Source organism: Saimiri boliviensis, chromosome 19, assembly GCF_048565385.1.
Source record: "Saimiri boliviensis isolate mSaiBol1 chromosome 19, mSaiBol1.pri, whole genome shotgun sequence".
Lineage (NCBI taxonomy): Eukaryota > Metazoa > Chordata > Mammalia > Primates > Cebidae > Saimiri > Saimiri boliviensis.
In genome coordinates, this window is record NC_133467.1 from 12,120,883 (window position 1) to 12,144,530 (window position 23,648).

The following is a 23,648-nucleotide window of genomic DNA, read 5'->3' on the forward strand; positions in this document are numbered from 1 at the left end:
AAGTGCACTTCCCAGGCTGTAGGGCCTTCAGCCATGTGTGAAGAGCACTGTGGATGAATTGGTTAAATCTGTCTGTTTCTTTGGTGATAAACTTGAACTTTTATGTACCCTTTCTAAGTTTGGTCCAATATCTTCCTTCCCAATGGAAGATGAAGGAAAATACTTTAATGGGTACAATTTTTTCAAGGGGATTCTCTTTTTATATTATGGATTCAAAACAACTCTTAATTGGCACTTATTTCTGTGAGGCAGGGCATGACTAGCAGTTTTTGATTAATGTTTCTAAATTTCCTTTGCTGGTTTCTCCTTTCACTGCTCCTTGAATAAAGGTGCCCCTAATTTTTCATCCTCAGTCCTCTATTCTTTTGCCTTATGGTTTTTCCTGAGTAATATGTGCCTCTGTGGTTTCAATGTTTATTGATAGGAGGAAGTGATTTCAAATTTTATTGATGTGGTGAAACTATATCTCCAGTTCCCATGTTCTCCACTTCTAAATTTGAACTGCCCAAAAAGCCTCATCTTTATGTCATAGTTATTATTTAAACCTCTCTACACACACAGCTACATCTTGACCAACTTGCTCTTCCTTTACACCTATTTCATTAAGGATGATGTTAACCATAGATTTTTAATAGATGCCCTTTATCAGAATGAGGTAGTTCCCTTCTATTCTAATCTTATTGAGAGTTTCAAAAACCACAAATACGTGCTGGATTTGGTAAAAGGCTTTTTTTTCTGCATCAGTTGAGATAATCATGTGAATTTCTCCCCCTTGTGTCATTAATATGGTATATTAACTGTTTTTTTTGCATTCCTTGTATTCCTAGGATAAATTCCACTTGGTAACCCAGGCTGGAGTACAGTGACATGAACACAGCTCACTGCAACCTTGACCTCCCAGGCTCAGGTGATCCCCACCCCCAGCCTCAGCCTCCAGGTATCTGTAACTAGAGGTGTGTACCATCATGCCCAGCTAATAATGTTTGTATTTTTTTTTGTAGAGATGGAGTTTCACTATGTTGCCCAGGCTTGTGTTAAACTCCTGAGCTCAAGCAATCTGCCCACCGTGGCTTCTCATACTGCTGAGATTAGAGGCATGAGCCACCAAGTCTGGCCACTGATCTTTTTTATGTATTGCTGGATTTGATTTGCAAATATTGTCTTGAAGGTTTTTGTGTCTAGAAACTAGAGTGAGTATTGGTCTGTGGTTTTCTTTTCTTATTATGTCTTTGGTCTGGCTTTGGGATCAGGATAATAAAGAATAGGGTGGCAAGTGTTTCTTCTTTCTCTGTTTCCTCAAAGAGGTCACGGAATATTGACATTACTTATCCTTTAAGTATTTCACAGAATTCCGCAGTGAAGCTGTCTCTGCCTGGGTGTTTCTATGTGAGAAAACTTTAAATTACTAATTCGATTCTTTTCTTATTATAGATTTATTTACATTTTCTACTTTTCTTTGAAAAGTAGCTAGCTTACTTCAGAATTTACTTCATAAATTCTAGAAATTTATGTATTGTATCTAAGTTGCCTAATTTGTTTCTTGTAGTTCCTTACAATCATATTAATTTCTGCAGGGCAATAATTATATGCTCTTTAAATCTGGATGTTGATTGTCTGTGTCATCTTATTTCCCTTGGTCAGTATATCTTACAATTTAACAATTGTATTGATCTCTACAAAAAAAAAAAAACACTACTTATTTGCCTAGATTTTCTGTTTTTCTCTTTTTAATCTATACATTAATAGTTATTATTTATTTCTTTTAAGTTTAGTTTGAATATATAATCTCACTGCCTTTGGTATCATCGTTTTTGATGTGTGAAATAAACTTTAATCTTGCTGTAGTTCCCTTGAATATGATACATCCTTTTTCTCCTGCAGCACTCAAGATTTTTCTGTCTTTATCTTTCAACAGTTCGATTATGATGTGTCTATGTGTGGATCTCTGTGACTGTTCTGTCAGCTTAAATCTGTTATTGATTGCCTCTAGTAAATTTTTCATTTCAGTTATGTACTTTTCAATGCTAGATTTTTTGTTGTATTTTATACTTTCTATCTCATTATTGATATTCTCTATTTGATTAATCATTGCCAGAATACCTTCCTTTAGTTCTTTTTTTTTTGAGACAGAGTCTTGCTCTGTTGCCCAGGCTGTAGTGCAGTGGTGTGATCTAGACTCGCTGCAACCTTTGCCTCCAGGGTTCAAGCGATTTTTCTGCCTCAGCCTTCTGGGTAGCTGAGACTACAGGTGCATACCACCATGCCTGGCTAATTCTTGTATTTTTAGTACAGATGGAGTTTCACCATATTGGCCAGGCTGGTCTTGAACTCCTGACCTCATGATCCACTTTCCTTGGCCTCCCAAAGTGCTGGGATTACAGGTGTGAGCCACCGTGCCCAGCTCTCCTTTAATTCTTTAGACATGGTTTTCTTTAGTTTGTTGAACCTATTGCTTGGAAGTCTTTGGTCCAACATCTGAATCACCCTAGAGAGAGTTTCTATTGACTGCCTTTATTCTCCCTGTGGATGGGGCATACTTTTCTGGGATTTTTCATTGTGTGTGTGTCTTATAATTTTTTGTCTAAAGTTGAATTTGGGACATTATCACAACTCTGGATTCTGAATTTACACCCTACCCCTCATTCACCAAAGATTGCCACTGTTGATGGTTTTGTTTGTTTTTTTATATTTTGTTTTCTGTTAAATGACTTATGTGAGCTAGCTCTGTAGAGTACATCTCCCCTGAAGTGTGTGGCTACTAAAGTGTCTGCTCAATCGTTTCTTGTTTTAATTCATATTTTTCTTTTTCATACTAGTTTTCAGTGCCTCATGATCAGCCAGTGATAAATAGATAATTGGGCTTCTCTTCCTTCTGTCTTGAGAATCTGCACAACATTTGCACAGTCCCTTGGGAATATCTTGCTCCCAGATTTTCCTTTTATACTTTTGGCTGTTTTACCACTTGCCCAACTAGTATCACTGCCTTAAGTGGGTGTGAGAGTGGTCTCCTGGTTGTTTGCCAAAGGACTGCTATTGGTTTTGCTGGTCATCGGCTTTTTTTTTTTTTTTTTTTTTTTTTGTGGAGCTCCAAACCATATCAGTTTCTTCTGCTGGCAGCAAGATGGGTGGTATTCATGGCTGTCCAGCTTGTCAGTGATGCGGGTGATTACAAGTAAAATGCCACAGATGACCCTGTTCTTACTGAGGTCTGGTCGTTTTCTTGGATGAACAGTTTTTGATTTATCATGTGCCTTCAGTTAATTGACAGAGTTCTGAAATTCTTTTTGACAGGTTTTCCCAGGGTTGCTTTTATGGAGTGATTACTTAGAAAGTTCTTGCTCTTCCATTCCAGAAATCTGAATCTCTTCCTTCGTTGTTTTGTATATTTTCCCTTCCATTTCGCTTCCACAGTTTACTCAGATCTTTATTGTTTGCCTGAATGACTACAAAGACTTTCAAACTATTATCTCTGCCTTCAACCTCTGGATGTCTGACTCCTTATATTCTCATCTCTGTCAGAGTAACATTTTAAAAATCCATTTAACAGATACTTCTGCCACCCACTGCTCCAACAAACCCCGAAGAATCCTCACTGCCATTTAAACAATGCAAGTTCCTTAATAATCTACCCAAGACCTTTCTCTAATTATTTGGTCTCAGTCTGGCTTTTTAATTTTATTTTTTATGTCCCTTCACCACATGCACTCTGTACTTCAACACCACTGGACTATTTTCAAGTCTTTGAATATTATGTTTATATTCATGAGTTTATAGCTTTGTGTTGCATCTTCATCTTTGAGTAGGGTTTATCCCTACCCACAAAATACGTCTGTTTCTTCGCAATTGAATTTACACATGCAGTTCTGGGCCTCTTCTGATACTCTAACTTTTCCCAATCCTCACTCGAAATTTCTCTCTCCTTTCACTGTACTTCCATACGAATCAGCTAATATTTTGTCATCATCATTTTAAAGTCAGCCTTGCATTTTCTTTAGTTACCTAATTGGGTTAAGGGCAAGGACTATGTCTCATTTTTGTATCATTAGAATTCACAGAGTGTCTAGAATACCATATATGATCAATAGCCATTTACTTGTTGAATAAGAGATAGGGACAAGGTTTAAGAGGACTGCAACTGTGATATCCCTGAGCTCTTCTGCCTGATCTTAACTGAAGTCACAAAAGTAGACTATATGACCCTGATATGTCTTCTAGAACTTAATTTTCTTACAGATATGTGATTTAAGACTTCTGTGGTATTCATGCTTAACTAAATTGGAAAATAAATATTTCTAGAGACATGATGGAGAGCAGTGACTAGGAAAAATTGGAAAAGCAAAAGGGAAAAATGATTGAACCTCAGCGAATGATTTCAGTTGCTTAAAGGGAGCAAGATCTATTTAGAGTGCTTAGAAGAGACAAAAGACTTATCACCCTCAATGAATATCATCAGTAAATAAAAACATTCTTGTCTGGGCACAAATGCCTATAATCTCAGCACTTTGGAAGGCTGAGATTTGAGCCCAGGAGTTTGAGACCAACCTAGGCAACATGGAAAGACCCAGTCTCTACCAAAAAACAAACAAACAAACAAACAAACAAACAAACAAACAAACAAAGCCAGGCATGGCAGCATGCACCTGTAGTCCCAGATACTCAAGAGGCTGAAGCGGGTAGATCACTTTAGCCCAGGGAGATTGAGGCTGCAGTGAGCTGTAATTGAGCCACTGCACTCCAGCCAGGACAAAAAAAGTGAGATCCTGTCTCAAGAAAAAAAAATTAATTAAAAAAAATTTTTTTGTGGGAGTTTTTTTCTATGCAAAATATTCTGTGGACATTTTGATTAACATATTTATATGTTCTTCTATATCATCTAGAAGAGGACCTTTCATATAGTTAGCCATCATAGACAGATAGTAGAAAATAACTGAATAAATAAAAATACTTGAGTAACTGAATGCTATGACCTACAAGAAAATTATAGTCAAGTCAAGAAGTTGGAAAACATACCTAAAAAGTAAAGATCAGTAGAAAATAGTACACGTTAAGTGCTCGATATTGTACTTTAGACATTTAGGATTTCAGATGAGGAAGAAGTTACAGCAAACATAATATTTGGAGATTTTTTTATGTATAGGTGGCACTTATGCGAAGGTACATGAAAACAAAGGTGGGTGGGCACTCCTGAAAGAAGAGGCCACAGGGTCTTTGCCTGGTTGTGGGACCTTACCAGAGGCCCATTCTCAGATTTGTTATAAGTGGAGAGAGACAAGAAGTAAGAAACCATTTAGGAAGCTACTACAGCAGTACATAATCCAGAAAACACAACTAGGCAAGGAAACACATACAAAGATGTTTATTGCGGTACTATTTATAGCAGTTAAAAAATTAAAGACAATGTAAAGTCTATACACGTTATACCACACTCAGGGAAGGAGGTACATCAGCACATAGTGGCATGAGATGTCTACGATAGTTTTAAGTTTGAAAAGTTATTGTGTAATATATATGTAGCATAGTGCTAATTTTAGAAAAATTATGATTTAAACTATGAAGAGTGTCTGTGCCTATATGTATTTGTATGTGGAAAAGGTTCCAAAAACCTACACATAGAAAGATAAGGTCAGGATTAGACATGTTGAGATTTTTCAGAAACCTGTGCCTGAAGATGTTGCTCTAGCCAGGTTCTGTATCTTACCTGGGTCTCACTGATGGCTTCCTGACACTAGTTTTTTTGAGGAAGGATGTTTTCCTGTTTGAGCGTGAAACTCTCTTTTGTTTCTTCATAATTTCCATTGCAAAATCTAAAAAAAAAAAAATCACTAGGTTGGAGAATGTTATATTATAAGCAATGAAAAGGGAAAAAGTAGCAAAAACATTTTTCAGACATTAAGTTCATGTTAAAAAAAAAAAACAAAACAAAAACCCACTCTCCCCACAAGCTGCCATCTCAGGTCATTTGTGTTAAGAACAGACTTAGGGATGACTGACATCTCTGACATGAACATCAGTCCAGGTTATGTTATCTAGGTATATTGGCCCACCTTCCTCAGAGAGATTGCCTCTCTCCTTGTAACATTAGTTAACACCAAATGTCAGGCCTCCTTCAATCAGCTGCTTTTACTAGACCAAATTCTACACGACATTCCGTCTTCCTTGACACTTTTATTGTCCTATCCTAAATCTTTCCATGTGTTCCCTGGAATTCCTGCTTTGCAAAAAGCAAACTTTCACATCAAAACATCAGCTCATGCCTATAATCCCAGCACTTTGGGAAGCCAAAGTGGGAGGATCACTTGAGGCCGGGAGATTAAAACCAGTCTTGACAACACAGTGAGACCCCATCTCTACAAAAAAAAAAAATTAAAATTAACCGGGTGTGGTGGTATGCACCTGTGGGCCTAGCTACTTGGAAGGCTGAGGCGAGATCAGTTGAGCTTAGGAGTTTGAGGCTACAGTGAGCTATGATCACACCATTGCATTCTAGCCTGGGCAACAGAGCAAGACTCTGTCTATACAAATAATTTTAAATAATAAAAGCAAATAAAACATTATTACTGAAGAACAATAGATTTCATGAATCTCCGTATTAGAAGAGCCCTTTGAGGTTACTGTTGTAAAAGAAAACATAAACTATGAACTCATCAAGGGCAGAGATGGTGTATTATTCATCTGACTTACAGAAATTAGGATGTGACCTAGTTATATAGTCAATGTTTTAAAATGTTTTTAAAATACAATATACCCATACAGGAAATTTTTGTGTAGTTTGGCAATACTTTTTCAGAAAGCAATCAAAAAGTATGAAAAGAAATTGGATCTAAACAAATGCAACTGAGTAAGAAAAAGTAAAATATAGACTATGGAAGATCAGATATAAAACCAAACCAAAACAAAAACCCTCCCAATACAAAAGACCTAGAAATACTGGATGAAAATAATACACTTTCAAAGTGAAAATAAATGTATAAAAATTAAGACAAAACAAAATCAATATATAGAGATTAGAAACAAAGAGGATGCTAAAAACCAGGAATGTCAGTTTATAACAGAACTTTAGCCACTCTAGAGGCATTTGCAGTGTTAAAGTCACAATGGGACACAAGACAAAGCCATAGGGCTTTAGGAAACGGGAAAACACTGGGCATGGCTTTTCTTCTTAAGACATATGACAATTATGTAAACTAACTGCTACTGGGGAATTTGGCAGAGCTTTTTGGCAGATTCTCAGGGGAGAAGGAGGCAAAAAGACAAAACAGCAAAGGAGAAGAGGCCCAGATAAACACCCCAAGCTTTCGACTGGGACTCCAAAGAGTAAAGAAAACAAGAACTAGCTGATCATCAAAGGGAATGAGAACTAGCTTTGAAATAACTGAATCCCTCAGTAAATTAAACTTATCTGGACGCTACTAGTTTAGTGTATGTTGGAAATAAAAATCCTCTCTGGAGGAAAATAACTTCATCCAGAGGTTCAAATTGGCTCTACAAATTTTCACCAATGATGTTCATAAATCAATCAGAAATAACAAGATATTTTAAAAGACTTCACTAAAAATCGGGGGGGGGGGGATAGCACTTGAAATAAGCAAAGAAAATTCAAACATGAACTTTAAAGTGACCATTAAAATAGTTCAAGTAATTATAAGACAGAAAGGAAAATATCAAAATAGACAATATTATAAAAAAATGGGAATTCTAGAAATAAAAAGTTTAATGATTACAATTTTAAAAAATAATAGCTAGTAGATGAGTTAAATGACAAATTATACACAACTAAAGAGAAAATTGTTGAACTAGGAGTTAGATACAAAGGACATAACCAGACTGAAACATACAGAGGGGGAAAAATAAAATATACAGAAAAAATAAAAATACGTAAAAAAGAAAAATACATGAAATATAGTTAAAATGCGAAAAATATGTGTAATAAAATTATGAGAAGAGATAGAATGGAGCAGTAAAATACTTAAAAAGATAGTAATAAAAATTCCCTAAACTGACAAAGGATATCTAGTCCAGAAGTTCCAAAGCTACAAGCAGCGTAAAACCTGAGGCATATTATAGTAAGGTTATAGAAAAGCAAAGACAAAGATAAAATGTGACGGGGCGGGGTGGGGGGGAAACAAGGGAAAAAAGAGAACGATTTTCTTCTACTAAGCAATGTCAATGAAAATGGACAGGTGACTCCTCAAAGTGAACTAAGGAAGCCAACAGACAACGAGATAACATTTTCAAAGAATTAATAGAAAAGAACTCCAAGAATTCTATGGTCAGAAATGATATCCTTCAGAAATAAAAGCAAAATAAAGACATTTTTCAGATAAATATTAAAGGAAATATCAAATGGCATTCTTTAGACATAAAAAAATTCTAGATGGCAGCTTGGGGAGCAAAAATCAATGAAAAGGAAAGAAAAAGGTAAATATGTGAGTTATCCTAAACAAATATTGAATCATAAAACAATAATACATTTTCAGTAGGAATACTGGTTTACGTTAAATTTTAATGTGTCAAGGATGCATTTGGAAATCTATATGGTAAACACTAAAAGAAGAAGAAAACACTAAAGAGAAAAAATATAGAAATTATTGAAAACACTAAAAGAAGAGAAAAAAATATAGAAATTATTGACCCACCCCCCATCTTACTCTAAAAGAAAAACAAAAGCAAAGGAAAAGAAATATAGAACAGAAGGGACAAATAAAAAATAGTAACATACAGTACCAAAATGACAGCATGGAAGGATGCTGGCTTCATTCTCCGCCCACCACGACCCAGAAAACCAAAAAACAAATGAACAACTCCGAGGTTATTGCCAGAAACATCCTGGAACTCAAATATAATACGAGACAGTTCCCAGGGATGCAGAGAAGTGAAAAAAAAAACTCTGAGCAGATGTTAAGAGAATTGGACTTCCACATCTGAGATACCCCTCCCTGCATTCTGCCCAGCACCAAGTGCATGGAAAAATTTCCGCCAACTTGCTGTTTCTACAATGGAGAAAGTGATATTGAGGTTTAAAAACAGCTTCTCCACCATCTTGGGTTTCCTGGCAGGGGAAGCATCTTCATGGGAAAAATTAAGAGTGCCTGAAGTGAAATTTGTTTTTGAGGACAGGCAAAGGGAGTAGATGGGACTAACATACCCAGTTCTGGAAACTCTGCTCTATAAAGCAGTCAAAGGAGACATCAAATCAGAGTGATTGTTCAGCAACACCACACTCTAGGAGGTTTGTCCCACAGGTCCCATGGGCAGAAACCCCTAGCTAGCCTTCCCACATTGCCAGGATCCCTTTGGGATCTCCTCCATTTGGGAAAATCAGTGCTCCCATCCTTTACTAGAACAGGCAATTCTTAGGTTAAGGTGCCACCTAGAGCTGAAAAGGAGTAGAGCTGAAAAGGAGGCTTGGCCAACATGTTGAGACAGCAGCTCTATTTTAAAAAATTTAGCTGAGTTTAGTGCTACTTGCCTGTAGTCCCAGCTACTTGGGAGGCAGAGGCAGGAGGATCACTTGAGCTCAGGAAGTTGAGGCTGCAGTGAGCCATGTTTGCACCACTGCACTCCAGTCTGGGTGACAGAGCAAAACTCTGTATCAAAACAAACGACAACAACAACAAAACTCTAAGCAAATATATTCAATACAAAACAAAACAAGTCAGACAGAGAAGAGCAAAATAAATAATCCTTTAATGCAAAGACGCATATGTAGACCCACAAGAAACAAGAGCAAACAGAACCACAATCTTCCCAAATGGACCAAAACAAGGAACCTGAAACTAACACTAAGGAGATGGTGATTTGTGAGCTCTCTGACCAAGAATTCAAAATAGTAGTGTTAAGGAGACTCAGCGATCTCCAAGATAACACAGAAAAACAACTCAGAAATCCACTGAAGAAATTTAACAAAGAAGTTGAAATAATAAAAGAAATTAAACAGAAATCTTGGAACTTAGAAATACATTTGCTGAACTGAAAAATTCATTAGAGGCTCTCAACAGCAAAATGGATCAAGGAGAGGAAAGAACTAGTGAGCTCAAAGTAAGTCTATTTAAAAATACATAGTCAGAGGAGAAAAAAGAAAATAAAATGTAAAAATCAACAAAGATTGCCTACAAGATATAGAAAGGTATCTTAAAAGAGAAAATTGAATTACCGGTGTTTGAGAGGGACTTGAGCAAGAGCGAGGGATATAAAATGTATTCAAAAAACAATAATAATAGGAAACTTTCCAAAACTCAAGAAAGAGATAAATATCCAGGTACAGGAAGGTCAGAGAACACCTGACCCAAATAAGACTACCCCAAGGACTGTAATAATCAAAGACCCAAAAATCAAGGACAAAGAGAAAAATACTAAAATATAGAAATAGGAAAGAAGCAAATAGTATACAAAAGACTTCCAGTTTATCTAGTAACAGACTTCTCAGTAGAAATCATGCAGGCCAGGAGGGGGTTGAACAACACTTTCAGAGTGCTGAAAGAAAAACACTGCCATGCAAGAATATTGTATCCAGAAAATTTATCCTTTAACTGTAAAGAAGAGGTCAAGTCTTCCCTAGACAAACAAAAGCTGAGAGAATTCACCAACACTAGACTCCTTTTACAAGAAGTGCTAAGGGGAATTATTTGATCTGAAAGAAAAAAACACTAACATGAAAAATAACTTAAAAAGCAAACAAAAAAATTTGAAGGTATGAAACCCACTGATCAAATTAAGCACACAGACAAACCCAGAATACTCTCATACTATAATTATGATGTTCAATCCACTCATAACTTAGTATGAAGCCTAAAGGACAAAGCTATCAAAAATGATAATAGCTATGGAAACTGTTAAAACGTAAGAAATACGTAAATTAAGATAGCTGAAATCAAAATGTGAGAGGGATAAAGTGTAAAAGCTTTTTAAAAATATTTTTCTTATTTTTATTCTTTTCTTTATCATCTAAGATAGATTAAGGTCTTCATAAAATAACATATCTATAAGATGTTTTTTTTGTAAGCCATATGGTAACCAGAATTCAAAATCTGTAACACATTCACTAAAAATGAAATGCAACAAGTTAAGGCATACTACAAGACAAAACCACTTCACCGCAAAGAAAGATAGCAAGAGAGGAAGAAAGCAGTTATAAAAAAACAGAAAATAAGCAACAAAATGGCAATAGTAAGTCCGTCCTTACTGATCATAACACTGAATGTAATTGAACTCAATCCTGCAGTTAAAAGGTGTAGAGTGGCTAAGTGGATAAAGAGACAAAACCCAACTATATGCTTCCTACAAGAAATTCACTTCACCCATACAGATGATATGGACAGGAGGTGGAGACAAAAAATACTGGGTAGAATAGGGCAGTTCCCCGGCAAAGGCCCCACTCCCAAGCCTGGAAACCCATGACCCCTAACTGGGAACAGGCATTTCTGTTTTTGTGCCCAAATGTTGCCTTTTGCCCTACCACGCCCATCTGTCTCGTACTCATGTAAACCCCAAACCCCAGACTCCACAAGCCGATGGGCAAACAGAAGAGCAGAGGAGCAGGAGAGCAGCATGGCAGAGAAGGAGAGAAGAGAAGGAGTGTCTGAACGTTGAGAAGAGTTTGGCTGGGGACAGTCAGAGGGGAGATCGGCCATGGGACAGCCAAACTCCAGGAGAAGATTATCTGCCCACTCCAACCCTTTTTTTTTTTTTGAGACGGAGTTTCGCTCTTGTTACCCAGGCTGGAGTGCAATGGCGCGATCTCGGCTCACCGCAACCTTCGCCTCCCGGGTTCAAGCAATTCTCCTGCCTCAGCCTCCTGAGTAGCTGGGATTACAGGCACGTGCCACCATGCCCAGCTAATTTTTTGTATTTTTAGTAGAGACGGGGTTTCACCATGTTGACCAGGATGGTCTTGATCTCTCGACCTCGTGATCCACCCACCTTGGCCTCCCAAAGTGCTGGGATTACAGGCTTGAGCCACCGCGCCAGGCTCCAACCCTTTTTCAGCTTCCCATTCATCTTTCTGAGAGCCACTTCCATCACCCAATAAAATCTCTGCATTCATCATCCTTTAAGTCCGCATGTGACCTGATCTTCCTGGACACTGGACAAGAACCCAGGTACCAAGAGGGCACTGAGCTGGTTAACTCGTAAGCCATCTGTGAATGGCGGAGCTAAAAGAGCACTGTGGCACACCAAATGGGGCTTTGAGAATCGCAGGCACCCATCCCTAGAAGCTAACATGGGGCCGGAGCCCAAAAGTGTTTGCCTAGCTCCTGCACCTGCCGGTTTGCATGCTCCCCCTCTGTAAGGAGTTTGAGCATGTGGTGGCCAAACAGACAGCCACACTCCTGTCACACATCCTATGAGGAGGGTCAGGGAACTCTCCCGTTTTATCTGGGGTCTTCCCCAGGATCCAGAAGGGTGAGTACAGACAGAGAACTGTTGGATCTGCCTTTTTTTCCAAGACTCTGCCACCTCTCTCTTTGCTGTGGGTAAAAGGAATATTAGCTGCTTTCCTTTCAGGGAAGTCTAGCTGTCGCATGGGACCAGAGTAAAGCCCTGGGGCAACCAAAGGCATCATTTGTTGCTGGAGGACCCCAAGTCTGAACTCCATCAGCCAAGATACCCAGACTTTGCTATGGTATCTCTTCTTTCACGGTTTGAAATGGCTCCTATCTCTTCTTTTATAATGTTAAAGATTTTGCTACAGACTGTGGCAATGACATTAAATAGAATGTCCCAGCCATCAGAGTTGCAATTTAGAACCATGTGGTTTCCCTTTGGTGAGACCCAGAACCCCAACCTGTGGCCACAGGGTCCTACACACAGTGGCTCCTCTCCTTATCCCCTCCGCTTCTGTCTAGGGCACCTGGGTGGGTCTGCAGCATCCATGAGCAGCACCCAGTGGCCACGAGGGGTGGGTGCCTGTAATCCCAGCTACTCAGGAGGCTGAGGTGGGAGAATCACTTGAACCCAGGAGGCAGAGGTTGCAGTGAGCCAAGATCATGCCATTGCACTCCAGCGTGGGCAATGAAGGAAAACTCTGTCTCACAAATAAAGAAAGAAAGAAAGAAAAGAAAAGAAAAAAAAGAAAACCCCATCACCTTCTTGGAGAGGCTAAGAGGAGCCTTGGTAAAGCACACCTCTCTATCTCTTCATTCTGTTGAGTGACAGGTAAGCCCAAAGGATAAATTTATGATTCAGTCAGCCCCTGATACCAGGAAGAAGTTGCAGAAATGGGCCCTGGGACCGGATAGTACTTTGGAGGACCTCCTGAAAGTGGCTGCCTTGGTCTTTTACAATAAAGATAGGGAGACACAAGAAAGAGGCAGAAGCTTTAAGGGCCACCACGCAAGTCCACAAACCCCAGAATTCCTACGGAGCACCTGTTAATGGCTACAGATGTGGCAAGCACAGTTATCTCTCTTCTAAAGTTTAGCTGCTCCCATACAAGGTTCAGTTTCTTTCACTAGGGTAAAACAACTTGGGGTACAAGCTGTTAGTATATTTCACTTCTTATTTCTGTAATCTTTGGCATTAGATTCTTTCCTTGTATAATACACATGTTTAACCCATGGATACTTAACCTTATAAAACTTGTTTTTCTCTTTCTCCTAGGCCATCAAACTCCAAATGATCAGGCAACCAGAGCCTTGGATGATGGCTTCCTTTTGCCAGAGAGCCTTAGATAGACCTGGGAGGAATCTGACTTCTGACCAGGGGTTCAGGTATCACAGAGATGAGAGTCTAGTAAGACCCCATCAGAGGTACTAAGACCAACAGAGGTACTAGCTGAGCATAAAAGAAATCTAGGATGGGGAGCAGGAGAGGAAGAAGAGTATTAGCATGGTGTTCAGATAAGGTAGAGTAATGTGAGCCAGCCTTTCTCAAATACATTTCCCAGGAGAGAAGCTGTCAGATTCCTGGAGATACAAAGCAAATGGACAGTAGTGGGTGGTACTGGGTACCACCTAGAACCTAGGGCCAAAGCACTCATTTTCCCAGATGTCTGAGTGTTGGTTGCTGATGACCCAGAGATGAGGCTCCTTCTGAGAGTTGCTTCAGCTAAAGGAAACTGCCTGGCTATAAACCCTAGGTTATATCCTCCCAGGGGCATTCACATCCCTTGTAGATCAATGTGGAAGACCTAAAGCCCACATTAAATTTCTTACCTCATTGAGGGACAGCTCTGAAGGGCCATCCTAGCAACACAGTTTCTTATGGCATCTGCTGAGGCCTGTTGTGATTGCCTCACAGGTGAGTATCTATCTCTGCCCAGTCCTGCCTTCCTCACTGTCTTATAGGTATTATTCCCAAGGTGACAAACCTCCCTTCACAAATCTCAGCCTCCAGGTAACTTGACAGAGATGAATCCACATTACTTAAAACCCCAGAGTGATAACTAGGTAAGAAAGTAGACGTGAACCACCTTAACCATCATCACTTCATTCATTTAGAATTACATCTTACTTTCATGATATCTTTCTATGGCTTTGTAGGAGAAAAAAGACATAGTCACTACCCCCTAACCGCCTCTCCATTTCCAACAAAGCATGGTTCCTCTTTTGGCTTTTGTTCCTTAAGTTTAGAGATTTTCTCTTAGATTTGAAAAAACCGAGTTGCCTTGTCTATCCCTGATTTTAAACACTTGCCGCTTTTCGGTGCTTTCTCACAGTATATTTTGTAGTCATCACTGATCTTCTCTATGGCCATCTTTGGATTCTTGTAGCAGAGTTCCTCAAAGGACATTTTAGTTATGTCTGTGAAGTAAGGAAAAACAGAGATACAGTCTGCTTGTCCAAAGTCTATGTTCAAAGATTCATATACTTTTATTGAAGGTATTGCCTTTAAAATGTTATTTAAAGAGGCCGAAAATGTTTAAATGGGATGCTTGCAGAAATAATACAAATTCTCTAAGCTAAATTATAAACAAGGGAATAAGCCTCCTCTCCCTTCCAGAATGAGGAGATCCTCTCCTTCTTAGAGAAAACTGACCCATGGAGATTATTTGCCTGGGGGTAGCCAAGGTGTGACTTGAAAGAGCTACTAATTTTTAATTTATGTTTGAAAAGTAACTCATACAAATGAATGGTGACTCCTTCAAAGCATCCATCTGTTGAGGGGTTGAGTAGCAAATTTGTTTTTTTGCAGAGATGGGGTTTCGCCATGTTGCCCAGGATGGTCTTGAACTCCTAAGTTCTAGTGATACTCCTGCCTTGGCCTCCCAAATATCAGGATTAAAGACGTGACACCACACCTACAAATGCATTTCAAACATTCTACTATTGTCTCAAAAAATTTGAAGAACCTAAGAATAAGAAATGGCAAAGAGCATGCTATGCTGTTTTCCCTTTCTCAGCTCTGACTTTGGGAATAACTTTCAGAATTAACTTACACGTTTGAATATTATTAATAGTTGCAAATCATTGCCCTTTGGAGTGGATTTTTTTTTTTCTGGAACCAGGCATATATCATCTTACGTTCTACATAATGAATTGAGAGGGAATACCTTTTTGTATCCAGAATGTGGTGAGACAACGAGGCTGAGACAGCAAGAGAAATTTTAACAGTGATCTGGATAACAGAAGCAGAATAGTAGTACCTTACTTCCTACTAAGGAGAAATATTCATTTGGATGTGAGTTCTGGGATTTAGAGTATATCCAAATGCACAGAGTTCTCCGGGAACTCCCTAGGCAGTTCAGTACTGTCTGAAGCTATACTATTTGAGTCTAGAAAGAGTACTGGAGTGTAGACCCATGAATGTGAGTTATTCTTATGTCATCATCATCATCATCAGCATCTTGTGTAATCAAGGGGAATCTGACCATAAGTGTTAAGAGCAGTGGATTGTTTCTGCAGTGGATCCAGGTTTCTAGTCCTGTATCAATTCCTTCCTTGCTGAGCAGCCTTGGGCAAGTCTTTTCACCTTTCTGGAAGTCATGTTTTCCTGTATAAAAGATGATAGTGGCCAGGTGTGGTGGCTCACTCCTGTAATCCCAGCACTTTGGGAAGCTGAGGTAGGAGGATCACTTGAGGTCAGGAGTTTGAGACCAGCCTGGCCAACATGGTGAAAACTCATCTTTACTAAAACACAAAAATTAGTCAGGTGTTGTGGCAAGTGCCTGTAATCCCAGCTACTAGGGAGGCTGAGGCAGGAGAATCACTTGAACCCAGGAGGCTGAAGTTGTAGTGAGCAGACCGTCACTGCACACCAGCCTGGGCAACAAGAGAAAGACTCATCTCAAAAAAGAGAGTATTCCAACTCTGCTACTCTGTGAGTTTAGGGTACAGCTGGAGATACCAGTCTACCTGGGATTCAGGGCCCTGACCTGACCAAATGCAAAGAAGGCTCTTTATTAGGCCAGACTTGTGCTCCCAAAAAGCGGTGATAGAGGAAGTAATGATGTGTGCTTTGGAGAGGGACAAGAAGCTTCTATAAGGTGTGGTTCACATTCTTTCTAGCTATCCCTGGCACCACATAGCCACCAAAGTAATGCCCATTTCCAAATATATGCGTGGTGAAATTTACCAGCCATCTTTTCTTCTACTTCTATCTTGATTCCTGGGAAAGAATCTAAGATCCTCAGGTTTTAGAGAGGGTGGAATCTATGGGTAAAAAAGAGGGCCTATGCATGCTAGATTTAGATAATTCATGCCCAAGCATGGCTCTGAGGGGCAAGTATCCAGGGCATCTTGATTTATATACAGAGTGCATGTTAAAGTTTTTTTTTTTTTTTTTGTATTTCTTTTTCTTTTCTTTTTTTTTTTTTCATTTTTTTTTTATTGCATTTTAGGTTTTGGGGTACATGTGATGAACATGCAAGATTGTTGCATAGGTACACACATGGCAGTGTGCTTTTCTGCCTTCCGTCCCCTCACCTGTATCTGTCATCTCTCCCCATGCTATCTCTTCCCACCTCCCCTCCCCCCCAGCCCTCCCCCATTTCCCTCCAACGGACCCCAGTGTGTAGCGCTCCCCTCCCTGTGTCCATGTGTTCTCATTGTTCAACACCCGCCTATGAGCGAGAATATACGGTGTTTGATTTTCTGCTCTTGTGTCAGTTTGCTGAGAATGATGGTTTCCAGGCTGGATGTTACATTCTTTTGGCAATCTAACAAGTACCATTTACTTAGCACCTGCTTGTTACGTAACTATATTACCTCTAATCCTAAATAAATTAGGGGCCATTATCTCCACTGCATAGATGAAAAAATTAGGTTCAGAGAGATGGAGTAACTTGCCCAAGCTCACAGAACGTATGAATGGTATAACTGAATTTTCAAAGCTTTTGTTTACTCTTTACCTCTGTTTTTCAAAGTGTAGGTCATGACTCATTAGTATACCAAAAAATAAATGGTGACATTGCTATCTTTTACATGACATGAAATAGGATAGAATAGAAAATGCTGGAGTATAACATCTTATGTAATAAGGGCAAGTATTGCTTTGGAAATTTTTGTTTCCATATATATGTGCACATGTATACACAAGTATATGTTTAAGGAATTATGAAGACAAATGTGTTTATTGTGGATCAAAGTTTGAGAAACATGCAGTATTCCAGCTGTCTCAATATAGATAATTAAAGCAGTATGCTCAATATGAATAATAATGAGTGACATTTACAGTACTGAACTCCTGAGATCATTCACAGATGATCTCAGGTCACCTGTACAAGTTTGTTATTCTTGTTTTACAGATGAAAAAACTGAGGCTTAAAGAGAGGTTAAATACATCGCTCAAGTATACAAGTCAGTAGGACAGCAAGGTTGTAACCCCAGACTTCTGGGATAGCAAAGCCTTTTGCTCCTAATGACATCTCTCTGCCGCCTGGGTGGGCTGGTGTGTTATGTTAGGGAAGTAGGTAACTATAAAATATGTTCACAGAAATGCGGTTGGATCCTATTCTGGAGGAAATGTGGTGAGGTGGAGCATGCTTATCAGATGTATGAAATGAAGTATTCAGTGGCAGCTTTGGTATTGCTTTGGTGAGCAAGAATCTAGCTCAAGTTGAGCGATCTGGGTCCCTCAGATCCAGCAAGAAGCTCTACAGTCTGTCTGCATTCAAATCCTGACTGCAACTTACTCTGTGACCCCGGGGACGTCACATCTTCTCTGTGACTCAGTTACTTAGTACTTCCCTCACAGGTAATCTCTGCATTGCATAGTGCTGACACTTAGTAAATAACTCATAAACATTAAATATTATTTTCCAGTTGCCTATATGTAAAGGTCAAAAAAATGACAGCGACTGCTCTGACCTGTTAGAAACACTGGAGACGCCAGCTCCACCTGGAGAGACCCTCCTTGTTTCAGGTCCTCCGTAGCTATCTTTTGCCACTGCTCAGAGTCCATTTCCTTCATGTCAGCCAAAGCCTGGCTTAACTCCAAAGACTGCTGAATCCTCTTATAAAGAAGAATGCTCTCTTCTTTGCCTATAAATTCTCTTCTATGACGTCTGGAGCTGATGAACTTGTTCTCTGTCTAAGAGAAGACAGTGAGGGAAGACCACATTGGTTACAGGAACTAGACCAGAAGCAATAGTTCTGTAGTATCTCAGTGCTCCATGCCTCCCTGTCACATGGTCTCAGGCAGGTTGTTTTCCATTGTTAAGAACCATTGCTCCTTTAGACGCCAACCCCCACCCTCTTCTAATCAAACTCATTTTCTATAAGGGAGACATTTTCTATGATTGTGACTTTTTCAAAGTCATCTTATGCACCGAGTCCTTTTCCTTGAGAGGTTTAGCTTTAGAACAACAGGGACCATGCCAATCTTTGGTTGACTCTAGAAAAAGAACAATTTCATTTACTTTAACACATAAGCCTTTTAAAACGGCAATTACTCTTCTTCCCTCATCCTCATGATTCCTTCCCAACCCAAAGTCCTTCCTACTGTAAAAATGAGAAACCAGTAGTCCTCTTCATCCAGGAATTTATCATACCAGGGACTGAGCATCTGAAAGCCAAACACAGCATACGCATCATGAGGCGGATGATCAGCTTGCCGCACCTCTCCTGCTTATGTTCACCTAGGAGCAGAGGAGGCTGAAGATTCTGGGTTCTGTAATCTGGAGATCTAATGGAACAGCAAACATCAGCTATGATCAAGTAGGAGGCGTTCCTTTCTCTGAATAGAGCAGCTATCACAGCTTTTCTCTAAGTCTCAGAGTACTAAATATTTATTTGAGAAGAGAGATGATAAATAATTTACAGAACCATTACTTAACATCTGCATATTATTTCATTCTTTTCCAAAGTAATATCTCATTTTTTCTCAAAACGGCCCTGAAAACCAAACATTTCTCTCTGGTGTTATCTACTCATATCTCCCACTTGAAGACCTTACCCTTTTGTGAAGAACATTTTATTACATTAAAACAAACACATACACACAACAACAAAATCTGTGAGTTAGTGCTTAGCTAGATATATTAATCCATACTCTTAGTTTCATTCATTCATTCATTCATTCATTCATTCATTCACATGACAAATGCTTTATGAGTGCCTCCTATGTGTCAGGCACTTTATGAATTGCTGGCAATGTTGAGATCAGCAAGCTGCAAGTGTTGTTACAAGGAGCTCAACTTCCAGCATGAACGGCAACATAACACATGCTGTCATGGAGGTATTAACAAAGCTTCTGATTCAGTCAGGGAAATCCAGGAAGAATTCATAAAGGTAAAGAGGTTGACTCTACTGTGCACCTTGCAGGATAAGCAGGAACTCACCATAGGGCAGTTGAGTAAAGATCAGCCCAGCCAGTAGAAAGAGCTTAAGCAAAGGCATGAATATGGTAAAGAAGTTTGGGAATGATGAGACTCCAGTGTGGGCTGAAATGTAGCATTCATGTGAAGAGCTCAGGAATGGGGAAGTGGCAGGAGAGGAAGCAGGGAAGCGTTGGAATTATATATGAGGGACTTGAATGCCTTGCTGAGTAATCTGGGGATTATTTTGTAGGCAATGAATTGATGGTAATTTTTAAGAATGTCAGATTATCTCTGCCAACTGCCTCAATCATGCAGACAAAAGGTGAGTTTAGGGATATAAATTTTAGTAGTTTTAGGCCGGGTGCGGTGGCTCAAGCCTGTAATCCCAGCACTTTGGGAGGCCGAGGTGGATGGATCACAAGGTCAAGAGATCGAGACCATCCTGGTCAACATGGTGAAACCCCGTCTCTACTAAAAATACAAAAAATTAGCTGGGCATGGTGGCACGTGCCTGTAATCCCAGCTACTCAGGAGGCTGAGGCAGGAGAATTGCCTGAACCCAGGAGGCGAAGGTTGTGGTGAGCCGAGATAGTGCCATTGCACTCCAGCCTGGGTAACAAGAGCGAAACTTCGTCTCCAAAAAAAAAAAAAAATTTTAGTAGTTTTAACAAATCTCCTTGGCCCCTGGGAAATTTGAGTGGAGTATATTCCTGAGACAATTCAGTTAAATGATTGAATCTGAACAATATGTAATACAATGTTACTCATTAACAAATAGACTGTAAATATATATTAAATACGAGTAATAAGCAAGCATGTGTGAAATGAATACCCTATTAACATCCCTTTTAGTTTAAAAGATTTATGACTCAGGCCAGGTGCCGTGGCTATTCTCCATTTCATGTATTTCTTCTCTAATCTTTATCCTCTTTTTCCTTCTGGTAAGTTTCGGTTTACTTCTCTTTTTCTGGTTCTGTAAGGTGTAAAGTTAAGTGGTTTATTTGAGATCTTTCTTTTTAAGATAGGACTTATTCCTATAAGTATCCAACTTAGTACTGCTTTTGCCGCATCCCATAAGTTTTGGTATGTTGTTTTTATTTTCATTTATCTGAAATATTTTTGAATGCCCTTTTTGATTTTTTTGAGCCATTAGTTACTTCAAAATATGTTGTAAAATTCTAAGTTTTTATAAATTTTCCCATTTTCTATTCTTGATTTCTAGTTTCATTCCATTGTACTTGATTAAAAAGTATTTGTAGTATTATTTCATTTTATTATTTTAGAGACAGGGTCTCATTCTTTCACCCAGGCTGGAGTGAAGTGGTGTGATCACAGGTCACTGTAACCTGGAACTCCGGGACTTAAGTGATCCTCCCACCTCGGCCTCCCAAGCAGTTAGGACTACACAACTGTGCCACCACATCTGGCTATAGAATGTTTTAAATCTTAAATTGCTACGACCTTTTTGTGACCTAGCACATGATCTATTCCGGAGAATATTCATGTCCACCTGAGAAGAGTGATTATTCTGTTGCTGCTGAGTAGAAAGTTCTGTATATGACTGTTAGGTCAGTGATTTATGAGGTTGTTCAGTTTTGCAGTTTCTTCGTTCATTTTCTGTCTCTGTAATGTGCCCATTATGAAGAGTGGGGTGTTGAAGTCTTCTATTAAAGCAACACAATAATAATAGAAGATTAAGTTCTTCCTTCAGATCTGTCAGTGTTTGCTTTATATATTTAGATGATGATGTTGGATGCATACATATTTATAATTGCTACATCTTCCTATTAAATTGACCCTTTGTCATTATATAATAACCTCCATTGGCTTTTGTGACAGCTTTCGACTTAAAATTCTATCTTATCTGATCTGGTATAGCCACATATGCTTTTTTTGGGTTACCACTGCCACAAAATATCTTTCTTCAACCTTTCACTTTCAGCCTATCTGTGTTCTTAAATCTATCATGAGCCTCTTGTATTGTTGGGTCTTGTGTTTCTATACATTTATCTACTCAGTGGCTTTTCACTGGGGAGTTAAAATGATTTACACTTAAAGTAATTATTGTTAGGTAGACTTACTGTTGCCATTCTGTAAATTGTTTTCTGTCTGTTTCATAGTTATCTTCTTCCCTTTCTCTATTGCTGTCCTTCCTTTGTGATTTATTTATTTATTTATTTATTTATTTATTTTGGTAGTGATATGCTTTATTTTCTTTTTATCTTTTAGGTGTCTACTGTACATTTTTTGTGGTTACCATGAACCTCGCATTAAACATTTTATAGTCATAAATCTGTTTTAAGCCGATAACAACTTCAATTGCTTTAAGCTGATAACTTCAATTGCATACAAAATTCTACACTTTTCTCCCTACTTGCTACAGTTTACATAATTGATGTCTTGATGTCAGCTTTTACTTTTTTATATATTTTGTTTTCATTAACTAATTTCTGTGATTATAATTATTCTTACAACTTTGTCTTAATTTAATATTAGTGTTAAAAGTGATTTATATACCTTCATCATATTACAATACTATGTGTTTGTCATTATATCTACCTTTAGCAGTGATATTTATACTTTCATATGCTTTTTTGTTGTTATTTAGCACCTTTTAATTTCACTTCGTTTTTGAAGTTCCTTTAGTACTTTTTGTAAGGCAGTATTTTTTGTAGTGGTGACAAACTGAGATTTTGTTTTGGAAATTTTGTTTGTTTGTTTGTTTGTTTTTTACTTCTTCACTCTCAAAGGATAATTTCTCTGGGTAAAGAATTCTTAATTGGCAGTTTTCCTTTTCTTTCTTTCAGCATATTGAATATATCATCCCACTGTCTTCCAGACTATAAGGTTTCTGCTGAGGAATCTGCTGATAGTGTTTTCAGGGCTCCCCTGTGTATTAAAAGTCACTTTTCCCTTGCATCTTTCAAAATTCTTTGTCTTTGATTTTTAATAATTTATCTCTAATCTGTCTGAGTCTGAAACTGTTTAGGTTCTGCCTATTTGGAGATCTTTGAGTTTCAGAAATCTAGGTGTTCATTTCCCTCAGATTTGTGAAGTTTCTAGCCATTATTTCTTTAAATAAACTTTCTATCCCTTTATCTCTCTCTTCTCCTTCTAGGATGTCTATGTGTATATTGGTTCACTTGATGTTGTCCCATAAGTCCTACAGGCTTTCTTTGGTGTTTTTAAATATTTTTATTTCTCAAATGATCTGTCTTTGAGTTCATTTCTTTCTTCTGCTTAAAACATAAATCTGTTTTAAGCTGATAACAACTTCAATTGCTTTAAGCCTTTGAAGCCTAATCAAGTCTGCTGTTGAAGCACTTTATCAAATTTTTTCAGTTTAGCCATTATATTTGTCAGCTTCAGGGTTTCTGTTTGGCTCTTTTATTATGTTTTTTTATTTTTTATTAAACTTCTAATTTTCTTGATGCATTTTTTTTTCTGATTTTGTTCAGTTGTTTATCTGTGTTTTCATATCACTTATTGAGCTTCTCTAAGATGATTATTTTGGCTGGGCATGGTGGCTCACTCCTGTAATACCAGCACTTTGGGAAACCAAGGTGGGAGGATATAGCTTAAGGCCAGGAGTTTGAGGCTGCAGTGAGCTATGGTCATGCCACTGCATTCCAGCCTGGGTGACAGAGTGAGACCTTGTCTCTTAAAAAAGAGGATTATTTTGTTGAACAGTTTGGAAATCCTTTATAAAAAGAAAAAGGAAAAACATTTTAAAAAACATATTACTTTGAATTATTTGGTCAAGCAGTTTATGAACCTCCATTTCTTCAGGGTCAGATAGTGAAATGTTATTAATTTCCTTTGCTGATATTACATGTGCCTGATTTTTCATAACCCTTGTATCCTTGCATTGGTGTGTGTACACTTGAAGGAACAGTCACTTCTTCCAGTCTTCACAGGCTGGTTTTGGCACACACATAAAGGCCTTTGCCAA

At 38.5% G+C, this 23,648-nt stretch overlaps 1 protein-coding gene and 1 long non-coding RNA gene across 5 annotated transcripts in view; one reads left to right on the forward strand and one right to left on the reverse strand.

Moving 5' to 3' along the window:
• The window catches only part of LOC141582233 (uncharacterized), an 81,173-nt gene that overhangs the window by 28,392 nt on the left and 29,133 nt on the right, over positions 1 to 23,648 (forward strand). For all 4 annotated transcript variants that reach the window (XR_012515037.1, XR_012515039.1, XR_012515038.1 and 1 more), the window contains exon 3: positions 828 to 953. This is a non-coding gene — a long non-coding RNA (uncharacterized LOC141582233). The remainder of the gene's footprint in view (positions 1 to 827; positions 954 to 23,648) is intronic.
• RGSL1 (regulator of G protein signaling like 1) overlaps positions 1 to 23,648 on the reverse strand; it is a 52,653-nt gene that overhangs the window by 22,564 nt on the left and 6,441 nt on the right. The window contains exons 4-7 of the mRNA XM_039459873.2: positions 18,880 to 18,942; positions 18,246 to 18,468; positions 14,634 to 14,741; positions 5,699 to 5,804 (exon numbers count right to left, since the gene is read on the reverse strand). Coding sequence (XP_039315807.2) covers positions 5,699 to 5,804; positions 14,634 to 14,741; positions 18,246 to 18,468; positions 18,880 to 18,942 — 500 coding nt within the window. The remainder of the gene's footprint in view (positions 1 to 5,698; positions 5,805 to 14,633; positions 14,742 to 18,245; positions 18,469 to 18,879; positions 18,943 to 23,648) is intronic.